Source organism: Nerophis lumbriciformis, linkage group LG19 (genome assembly GCF_033978685.3).
Source record: "Nerophis lumbriciformis linkage group LG19, RoL_Nlum_v2.1, whole genome shotgun sequence".
NCBI classification, from domain to species: Eukaryota; Metazoa; Chordata; class Actinopteri; order Syngnathiformes; family Syngnathidae; genus Nerophis; species Nerophis lumbriciformis.
Window position 1 is genome coordinate 19,909,852 of NC_084566.2, and position 12,000 is coordinate 19,921,851.

The 12,000-nt window shown below is 40.8% G+C and overlaps 1 protein-coding gene across 1 annotated transcript; it reads left to right on the forward strand.

Moving 5' to 3' along the window:
* Positions 1–1,894: 1,894 nt before the first annotated feature.
* gbx1 (gastrulation brain homeobox 1) lies at positions 1,895–4,013 on the forward strand. The gene is made up of 2 exons (XM_061979888.2): positions 1,895–2,523; positions 3,133–4,013. The coding sequence occupies exons 1-2, from the start codon at positions 2,070–2,072 to the stop codon at positions 3,654–3,656; spliced, it is 978 nt and encodes a 325-aa protein (XP_061835872.1). The 5' UTR covers positions 1,895–2,069; the 3' UTR covers positions 3,657–4,013.
* The last annotated feature ends 7,987 nt before the right edge of the window (positions 4,014–12,000 follow it).

Here is a 12,000-nt window from a genome sequence, read left to right on the forward strand (position 1 = left end):
CTCAGTAACCTCGACATAGCACCCACTGTACATTTCAAAATAAAACGAGAAACATCCCTAAATATCGCACCAAATTATTTGCGATACATAGCAGAAAGGCATTAATATTTTTCCATGAGCCAAAGCCATATTTGCGGGATTTTGGGCGACTTCAAATCCATTATTCTTCACTCTAAAGAGGACACCATGTCTTCTATATGACTCACTTGTTATATTAATGATCGCTAGACGTGTTTTGACGAAAGTGCGGATTGTTCGATTAATAATGCACAGACGGTATATTCTACATGGAATTCTGTTCAAAATGTCAAATATGTATAGTTGAATACAGGCATTAAAAAAATACAAATATAAAAATACAAATGAGTAATACAAAACAATTACTGACACTATCAACACAAAAATGAAAATGTATTTTTAAAAGGTTGCAATTTTTTGGGGTGGGGGCGTGGGGAGTGGTTTGGCAACTTTAAATGATTATCTAAGAAATGGATTAGATTGTAAGAAAAATCCCCAGGATTTTACAGCACTTAACAGTATTTTTTCCAGAGTAAAATACTCTAATCAAAATTGACTTTAACATTACAACAAATTACTGTAAAAATGATGACACATTTATACTTCACACCAATTAACTGTTATGTAGCAAAATACCGTAATCGCAGTCCTCTTCTGTCATATCACAACACATCACTGCAAATTCAAATGGATTTAGTTTGAACTTTATTGTAACTCATTATAAAACCACAGCTCTGCACCTACAGTAGCTGTAACAATATTCAATGAAAATAATGTAATTATTAGCCAGTAATTTGCTGTGAATTTACAATGACAACGTTTTACAGCGCCTTGACCACAAAAAAAAATCCACGGCCACAAAACAAAGACGACAAGAGTGAACGATGCTCAGGTCACGTGATGCGGCGCTTGAGCATTAGACTGGCCTTGGCCCTCTCCACCTGCTATAATCAGGGTGATGATCTCCTCAGTGCAATCAGACGAGGGGCCACCTCGGACTCAATAGAGCTCATCATCATCATCATCATCACCTTCCACGGCTATTTACAAGGTGGACTGATCTGTCATTAAACCCACGCTTGAAGATAAAAGGAGAGCTGATGTAAAAAAAATATATATATATGTATTTTTTAAAGGCTTATTTTGGTCATTTAGCAACTGAAATTAGTCAAATTAAGTCACTTTAACCAGCCCCCCGGTCCCTAATTTGACTTCGGCTATAGAACATGTTGCAAACCCACGCTGCAGTTGACCCGGCATATACACGCCTTTTATCTGAATCTAATTTTCCCAAAGTATCTCTCTCCAGGGGACAATTGTTGCAGCACTTCTTTATCCGGGGCCAAACACATTGTTTTTTGGGGGGGCCCCCTCCGGAGAATAGGCCCTGAGAGTGAGGGAGGGGAGGGAGTATCGTTGACATCTGCCTCTCCTCCCCACCAGACTCTTGATGCCAATGGGGAGGGGTTGAAGGAGGGGGGGAGCAGCACCACAAAAGGCGGCGTTGTTTTGAATCCGGAGTAATTGCTAATCATCAATCAAAATTACTAATAGCTGATTGGCTTGGTGTGGTCGATGGTGATAGAAGGGGAAGGTCTAAAGAAGAGGAGGGGGGGCTAGTGGGAAATGGCCAGCCAAAAAGTCGGAGGCTGAATAAGGAAATGAAGCGTAATTTGAGGAAGATGGATGAGCCCCCAGGGACCCCCCCCCCCCCCCTTTTTTTTTTTTTCATGCCTCTTGTCTTGCACATGATAACCAATGCGCGCTTCCCCCCCTCCCTCCCTCGAGGTGCGCGCGCACATCGCGGAGGGAGGAGTCGCCAACGCGGTATAGAAGCAAGCCGCGTGTTTATGTGTCAGTGTGGGACAAAGTTAGAGGGGGACTACGGGGGGTGTGAGAGGGACACACGCGGACCGCGGCTCTTCAAACCTTTCCAAGTGTTCCACGCACACGGGGATGCGGCTCAGGATTCTACTGCACCGAAAAGTGTGACTTTTTTTGGAGGGGGGAGAAGAAAACCCAAAAAAAGGGGGGTTAGTTTGCATGCAAAGATGCAAAGACCAGGAGGGCAAGGGACTGCGTTTTCCATCGATTCCCTGATAGGGACCCCCCAGCCCAGACCGGGACACCTGCTCTATACGGGCTACCCCATGTTCATGCCCTACAGACCCCTGGTCATCCCGCAGGCGTTGGCGCACTCGCCCCTGACCTCCGGGATACCTCCGCTGGCGCCCCTGGCGTCCTTCGCCGGCCGCCTGACCAACACCTTCTGCGCCAGTCTGGGACAAGGCGTGCCGTCCATGGTGGCGCTCACCACCACCATGCCCAGCTTCTCGGACCCGCCGGACACCTTTTACCCGCCTCAAGAGCTGCCCGGCCCTCGTCGGAGCAGCGCCGGCGACCCGGGGGCGAGGAGGCTGGAGAGCCCGCACTCGGAGGAGCTGCACGGCCGCGAGAAAGGATCGGAGTTGCTCAACTTCTCGGAAAGTTTTCAGACGATATCCGGTAAGTTTTTGTTTATTTTTTTTAATTTTTTTTTACATACCTGATTTGTAAAAAAAATAAAAAATTAATGACATTTAAATTGTTATTTAATTGAACACGTCTTATAGCTTTATTATGAGTGTAATATTCTCAGTTGCATTGTTGTTTATTGTTTATTGAGGATCCCCATTAGCCGACGCACAAACGCCAGGCTCGTCTTCCTGGGGGTCCTTTTCAAAATAATACACAGATCCGGTTACAAAACACACACAAAACCATCCATCCATCCATCCATTTTCTACCGCTTACAATTACAAATAAAATAAAGGTAAAAGGAAAAGAAAAAACAAAATTCTCAAAATAATAAAATAAAATAACAGTACACAGATCTAGTTACAGAGCATACCAAATCCAGTTACAATAAAAGAAAGGAAAAGAAAAAGAAAATTTTCAAAATGATAAAAAAACAAAAAACAGTACACAGATCCAGTTACAGAACATACGCAAATCCAGTTACAACAAAAGAAAGAAAAGAAAAGAAAGAACATTGAACAAAAACAAAACAAAAAAGTGGTTTAAAATATTTCTACAATTGTATGCATGATTTTGCAACTTTTCTTTATATTTTAGGTGAGACCAAACTGTACAGTTCAGACGAGGAGAAACTGGACCTGAAGTCCGCGGAGACGGCGTGCAGTGACCGGGAGGACAGCTCCGTGGACAGCGAGAACGAGAGCTTCTCAGACGGCAACACCTGCGGGGCCCTGTCCCAGAAAGGCAAGATGAAGGTGGGGCCCCACGACGTGCTCCCGGCCGGCGGCGGCGGCTCCTCGGCCGGCAAGAGCCGGAGGAGACGAACCGCTTTCACCAGCGAGCAGCTGCTGGAACTGGAGAAAGAGTTCCACTGCAAAAAGTACCTTTCTCTCACCGAACGCTCGCAGATCGCGCATGCGCTCAAGCTGAGCGAGGTCCAGGTCAAGATCTGGTTCCAGAACCGCAGGGCCAAGTGGAAACGCATCAAGGCCGGCAACGTCAACAACCGCTCGGGGGAGCCTGTGAGGAACCCCAAAATCGTGGTGCCCATCCCGGTGCACGTCAACAGGTTCGCGGTGAGGAGCCAGCACCAGCAGATAGAACAAGGGAGCAGGCCGTGAAAGGACAAAATAAGAAGGACTTTATCATGAAAGAGACTCCAGCATGAAGCACAAACTGGAGGAGGACTCCATGAAGAGGACCGAGCATTATTTGGAAATATGCTCTCACTTTTATTTATTGATTTGTGAATATGTAAATATTTAACAAGCACAAATGGGCACTATGAGAAGAGTCTTTTTTTTTTCTTTAGTATTTATATGTCAGGCCAAATTTGACCTTCTGTTGGTTGCATGTCCTTTTCTTTTTTTTCGTGGAGTCTCTTTCTTTTTTTTTTTGCTTTTCTTTTTCATATTCTTTTGGTTTGGTGTTTTGTACAATTTGTTTGCATGTGAGAAGGTTTTGTTTAAAAGAACCACAACGACCAAACAAAGGACAAATGTAAAGCATATTGACCTAATAAATCGCTTTATATATTAAATGTTGGTTTTTGACATTTCATGTTCTTGTTTTTCATTTTGTACTAAGAGATTATTTATAATAAGAAAACCCCTACACCATTTAATATTTTTAGATATTAGATCATACAATACTAAATGTATTAATGTGTTAAAACTGTTTAAGAGAATATTTACAGTACTCTTTATGTTACAGAACAGTTTTCACCCTGTAAATGTCTGTGATTGATTTTTAGTGATTGATTATCCGATTGACTGATCACCTTTAAACTGCGATTACCTTCACCATCAGTCACTCCTGCCAGGGAAAGAAGGCCAAAAAAAAATATTATACTAAATAATAGTTTTTTATGAGAATTCTTGTTTGAATTTGAAATGATTTAAACAGTGAACTACTTTCAACATGCTCATTTTGAAAACAGGTAGCAGCACCAGGCCAATAAACACACACGGTCAAATAGTTTTGAGTTGGATAACAAACAGTTCCGCCGCACCAAAAACAAAACCCTATCCTGACTATACGGTATGACAACTTCGTGTCAGATATATGTGACCACATCCAGGGAGAGGAAGGGGAAGCCGGCCTTTGGTATTTTATGCTCCCTTCATTTTCCTGTGAACATGGTCCAGAAAAAGCTCAAACTGGAATAATTTCGCTTTCTTTTTCCTTTTCCCAAAATACTTGGAGGCCTCCAGCCCTGCTCTTGTTACTGCGGCACCTGTGGACAATCCCTCAAATATGTATTCGTTGAATATTTAATTAATGTATATATATATGTTTATATATCTATCAATATTTATACAGTATTTGCTTATGCTGACGTGTGAATGGCGCTGTTATTCTAATGCGTCCTTTGACTGTGAGGAAGTTAACTCTCCAGCTCAGACTTTCTAAAGGCTGAGACATGTGAGGACGTTTAACTGATGGCCTTGGGGAAGGAAGTGCTGCAACTTTTTGTCATTGTCCCACGAGGAGCTGATTAATAAAGACGCTTGATTCCACGACACTGTGCCAGAGTGTCTCGGCTATTTTGGAGAGGAGGGCGGTGCCAGCAAGAGTCACTGACCTCATTGTTCCACGTCGCGCTGACTGTAGGAACTGACATTTTTACGCCGCCTTTTAAGCGCCGAGCTGTAGAAAAAGGCACCAGGGCGGAATGAGGGGCACCGAGTCGATCCCCAGTTTCCTGCTGTAGGAAGGTTATATATCAGAAGTCCCCTTTTACACGTCTGTAAGAGTAGGCTTTTTTCTGCATAAACTGAAATGTTGTGAAATTTCCCATCTTTCTTGGGACACAATAAGTCAGTGGTTCTTAACCTGGGTTCGATCGAACCCTAGGGGTTCGGTGAGTCGGCCTCAGGGGTTCGGCGGAGGTCAAAACACACCCGACTCATCATGTATATACAAACTTGTCCTTATCGGCCTATTATGGATACGGCAACAGCTGACTGGTTTGCAGGTGTGTAATTTGTTGTGAGTTTATGCACTGTGTTGGTTTTGTTCTTTGAACAAGGTGATGTTCATGCACGGTTCATTTTATGCACCAGTAAAAAAAACATGGTAACACTTTAGTATGGGGAACATATTCACCATTAATTAGTTGCTTATTAACATGCAAATTAGTAACATATTGGCTCTTAACTAGTCATTATTAAGTACTTATTATACATGGCCTTATTATAACCCTAACCCTCTAACCCTAACCCCGACCAAATAACTCTAAATTAAGTCTTTATTACTTAGAATATGTTCCTCTAGTGTCCAAATAACTCTAAATTAAGTCTCTGTTACTTAAAATATGTTCCCCATACCAAAGTGTTACCAAAAACATAACTTTGTCTTGAATATGAAAACATTTATTTATTTATTTTTTCACTAAAGAAGGATTCGGTGAATGTGCAAATGAAACTGGTGGGGTTCGGTACCTCTAACAAGGTCAAGAACCACTGCATTAAGTGGTATCACACTTTCTGTAATGCTGGTATTTTCCTTTTTGTTGTCATTCTGTTTAAATGGCAGGACACAAAACGGGGTGACAAAGGCCACGTCGTTTACACTGCAGGCCAAAGTGGCCCAAATCGGATTTTTTCTTTTTAAATGTTTTTTTTTTACAACTGACTGTTTACACTGCAGGTAACATGTGATTTTTATCAGCCTCCAGTGTAAACCTGCATGTGGCCCCAACATCCCTTGCATGCACACTTCGATAAAGTGTAAACAAAGGAAGTTGACTGGGAGGTGTCAAGACTTGGACTTTGGCGTGGTTTGTTTTCCCATGGTGCAAAGGATTTGGACCAGACATGGCGTGAAGTTAAATACATGATTTAATAATAGATTATAAAAAGTATAAACAAAAGGCGCGCATAAGGCGGGAAACAAACTTGGCTAATAAAACAAAACTCCCACAAAGGCAGAACAATGGAAAAAAGGAACAAACAAAAGACGCTCACAGCGGAGGTACAAAACAGTGACTTGAGTAAACAAAAAACTTACGTGGCAAGAAAAGAGCAGCATGAACTATGACCTGGACAGAGTAAGCAGCGTGTCAAGAGTGCAGAGCATGAATGTGATGTCGCTAGGACGACCAACAGAAAATGACACGCTTAAATAGTCATGTGGTGATTGAAAACAGGTGCGTGAGTTCAAATGAATCAGGTGCGTGAGTCGTGAGGACAGGTGAACTGATTGGTAGTCATGGAAACAAAACAAGCCCTGCGATGAGGTGGCGACTTGTCCAGGGTGTACCCGCCTTCCGCCCGATTGTAGCTGAGATAGGCTCCAGCGCCCCCCGCGACCCTAAAGGGAATAAGCGGTAGAAAATGGATGAATGGAAACAAAACAGGGAGTGCAAAAACCAAACAGAACATAGCCAAACTAAATATGATCACCAAGACATGACAGGAGGAAGTCGCTCCTACTACAAAATAAAATAGATATGGTCACCACGCCTTAAAAATAGGTGTTTTTTTTTACGTGAAATTTTCTTAAAGTAATATAATGTATGAATGGATGTACAGTACAGGCCAAAAGTTTGGACACAACTTCTAATTTCAATGCGTTTTCTCTATTTTCATGACTATTTACATTGTAGGTTGTCACTGAAGGCATCAAAACTATGACACCTGTGAAGTGAAAAACATTTCAGGTGACTACCTCTTGAAGCTCATCGAGAGAATGCCAAGAGTGTGCAAAGCAATAATCAGAGCAGAGGGTGGCTATTTTGAAGAAACTAGAATATAAAACATGTTTTCAGTTATCTCACCTTTTTTTGTTAAGTACATAACTCCACATGTGTTCATTCATTGTTTTGATGTCTTCAGTGACAATCTACAATGTAAATAGTCATGAAAATAAAGAAAACCCATTGAATGAGAAGGTGTGTCCAAACTTTTGGCCTGTACTGTATATAGTGTAATATATTTGGGAGGGGTTTTAATCTTTTTTTGGCTGTTAAGTAGAGGAGAGACGGACATCCGTTTGCTTCATTTTTTAACTCACATGTAAGCAAATACGCCACAGCGTTAATTCCGGTCCTCCAACGATCGCTTTTTCTTTGGAATCAAAATATATATTGAACATATCACATGTAGCCTTTGTGCACTATTGACAAGTGATGCACCGAAAATTGGGTCATCTTAAATTGACTTTGCTCACCGAAACCGGATGTCATGATGACGTATCCACTTCCTCTGGTGACTGAGTCTTTCCCGGCGCACACAAGTGACGGAGCTCGCCCAAAGCTGATGAAAAAAACACATTGAGGTCACATTGCGTTTAGACTGAAGTCACATTTGAAAAGATCAGATTCCAATCGGATTCGGACTACCTCCTGATGTGGACTGAATCTGATGCCAAAAAATCAGATTTGAAGCACTTTAGAGCGTTTAGACTGGCAAAAAAATCAGATCGGTGTCACTTGAGGGCAAACAAAAATCAGATTTGGTGTGCAGTGTAAACGGGGCAAAAGTCAACATGGACGTTTTTGGTGGTAGCATCAGAAGTCACTTTCACTTTCTGTAAACGCTTCAAAACACTATTCTATGTTTTCTGTGTTGCCCACAGAACAGGGAAACAAAGTAAACCCGGCAATTGTTTGATGTCAAATCAGAATTGTCTTTCACACTTTCTGTAAACATCTGCATTTTTCTGTGTTTTCTGTTCTGGCCACAGAACGGGCGGACAAAGTCGAGCCGGCAATTTTCCACAATAGGGTGTTGTGTCACTAGCCCCTTAAACGCTTTCTGTGAACGCCAACATTTTGCTGTGCTTTCTGTGCTGAACACAGAACAAAGGGACAAAGTTGACCCGGCAATTTTCAACAATTGGTTGTAGCGTCAGAAGTCACTTTCACACTTTCTGTAAACGATTTTCTGTGTTGGACACAGAATGGGGACACACATTTTTCTGCCATATGGTGCAGCATCATCATCACACTTTCTGTGAAGACCAGAATTGCTTAGTGTTTTCTGGGTTGGACACAAAATGGCGGTACAAAGTCGACCTGGCAATTTTCTGCCATTTGATGCAACATCAGAAGCCCCTTTCACAATTTCTGTTTATGCCAGAATTCCTTAATGTTTTCTGGGTTGGACACAATGGGGGGACGAAGTCAACCCGGCAATTTTCTGCCTTTGATGCCGCATCAGAAGCCCCTTTCACACTTTTTGTAAACACTTTTCTGTGTTTGCCACCGAACAGAATGGAAAAGTCGACCTGGCAATTTTCCACAATTGGTGGTAGTGTCAGAGGTCGTTTTCACACTTTTCTGTGCTGATCGAAAAATGGGAAAGTCGACCTGGCAATTTTCTGCCTAAACAACATCAGAAGACCCTTTCAAACTGTACATGTCGGCATTTTGTGTGTTTTCTGTGTTAGACCCAGAAACGGCAATGATCTGCCATTTAATGTAGCCACACAAACCCCTGTCACTTGTAAACAGAACAGGCGAAACTAAATCGACCCGACAATTTCCTGCCACCCAAGGTAGTATCAGAAGCCCCCTTTGACACATGCAAAATTAAAAAAAAATCTGTGTTGCTGTCTGCATGAACATACCAAGAAGGAATGGAAAGGAACTATGTCGTCATTTACTTGGGAGAGAAAGTTGGCAGTTGACCCGGCCAATCAGCCGTAACAGAGGCAGGATGCCGCCTGTGCGTAAGGGTATTCTGCAATGACGGGACTGGGATGTGACATTTAACAAGTGAAACCGGCATTATTCTGGCACTGACATGGAATCGGAGGTGAAATCAACCCAGAAATGTTCAACCTTCAACCTTGTTGTCCTGTGGTAATATGACCCGGCAATATTCCACCATTTCAGGGTAGTATCTAAGACTACGTTTACACTGCAGGCCAAAGTGATCAAATTGGATTTTTTCGAAATACTTCTTTTTCCCAGTTGACTGTTTAGATTGCAAGCAAAATGTGATGTTTATCAGACTTCATGAACGCGCACAGGCCCTAATGTGGCCTCGACGTCACTTGCATGTGCAGTTCGATAAAGCGAAAACGCAGGAAGTTGACCGGATTGCGTGAATAAATAAAGAAGTCGCTACTACTACAAAATAAAATAAAATTGCCACACCTGAAAAAATAGTTGTTTTTTTATGTAGAAATAAATCAAAGTAATATAATGTATGAATGGATACATTGTAGACCAGACCTGTGCAAATTAAGGCCTGGGGGCCACATGCGGCCCGTTAAGCTTTTCAATCTGGCCCGCCGGACATTCCCAAATAATTTTTTTAGATCTTTAAGATGGAAACTGTAGCTGCCATTATGATGTGCAGTGATGTTTTCAAATGACCGTAAGTCTTGAACTGTACAAAATATTTCAATGGTTGGAATCTGCGCTTTTGCATGATTACTATGGTCATCTAAGTCACGGCAGCTCAGACGAGGCACCAAGCAGTGTGGGTGGGGAGTGTTTCCACAGAGTGTTTACAGAGCGGCCAGCCTGAAATGCGGGTGTCAGGGACAGACACGGAAGGAGATTTTTACAACAAAGTTCTAAAGCTTAGTGATATATCAGATACATCAGATTGTAGATGTTTTTTGTTTGTTTTTACACTTCGCGTTCATATTTCTCTGTGTTTGTTGCGTTTTTGTTGTGTTTCACTTGATTGTAAAATATGTCGATCGAGAGGGGGTGTGACGTTCATATGTTGTCAATATTCCGTGTTTTATCGGTCATAGATAATAATGTAAATCCCACATTCTTTATTTTCATGTACATTCTGGATGTCTCATTCAGTAAAAAAACCTTAAAATTCCATTCCGTTATTAAGGCGGTCTGTCATAGCGTTTTTAGCTTTCAGACATTATTGTAAGTTTTGTATTAGTGTTCCTAAAAATAGATTTACCGGCTCCCAGACACATTTTTTTCTCTAAATTTGTCCCCCGAGTCAAAATAATTGCCCAGGCCTGCTGTATACAGTGTAATATATTTGGGAGGGTTCTAATCTTTTTATGATTCACTTACGTATGTATATATATATATATATATATATATATATATATATATATATATATATATATATATATATATATATATATATTTATATATACACAGTATATATATATATATATATATATATATATATATACACAGTATATTTATGTGTGTATATATTAGGGGTGTGGGAAAAAAATCGATTCGAATTCGAATCGCGATTCTCATGTTGTGCGATTCAGAATCAATTCTCATTTTTTTTAAATCGATTGTTTTTATTTATATTTTTTCATTTTATATTATTTTATTTATTATTTTTAACTAATCAATCCAACAAAACAATACACAGCAATACCATAACAATGCAATCCAATTCCAAAACCAAACCCGACCCAGCAACACTCAGAACTGCAATAAACAGAGCAATTGAGAGGAGACACAAACACGACACAGAACAATCCAAAAATAGTGAAACAAAAATGAATATTATCAACAACAGTATCAATATTAGTTACAATTTCAACATAGCAGTGATTAAAAATCCCTCATTGACATTATCATTAGACAATTAAAAAAAAAAAAAAAAAAAAAAAAGAACAATAGTGTCACAGTGGCTTACACTTGCATCGCATCTCATAAGCTTGACAACACACTGTGTCCAATATTTTCACAAAGATAAAATAAGTCATATTTTTGGTTCATTTAATAGTTAAAACAAATGTACATTATTGCAATCAGTTGATAAAACATTGTCCTTTACAATTATAAAAGCTTTTTACAAAAATCTACTACTCTGCTTGCATGTCAGCAGACTGGGGTAGATCCTGCTGAAATCCTATCTATTGAATGAATAGAGAATCCTTTTGAATCGGGAAAATATCGTTTTTGAATCGAGAATCGCGTTGAATTGAAAAAAATCGATTTTAAATCGAATCGTGACCCAAAGAATCAATATTGAATCGAATCGTGGGACACCCAAAGATTTGGAGTCCTAGTATATATGTATATATTATATGAATAGATCAGATTCCAATCCAATTTGGACTACTTTCTGATGTGGCCTGAATCTGATCAGATTTTGAAGCACTTTGGAGCGTTTCGACTGGCAAAAAATATCCGATATGAGTCACTTGAGGGCGAAAAAACTGATTTTGGTGTGCAGTGTAAACAGGGTCTAACTGAGATGGGACGCCACCTGTGTGGAAGAAGGTTTTGGGCAATGGTTTAACCCCCCAGACTCACTTCTCTTCACCCCAATTGACGTATTCTGCGTCACGCCAGACGCTGGCGCTGACATTTTCGCGATTGCTGTGTGAAAGCAAACACAGTTGAGGCGACACTGCTCTGGGTTCTGTGTAAAAGGCAACGGCATGCTAAATCTTTGCTCCATTTCCATGTGAAAGGAGAGCTTATTAACTTTCTTTCAGAAGTCTGAAGTAGACACAGGATGGAAATATCCTACATTTTGTCAAGCTTCCGTGTCAAAATAAAAG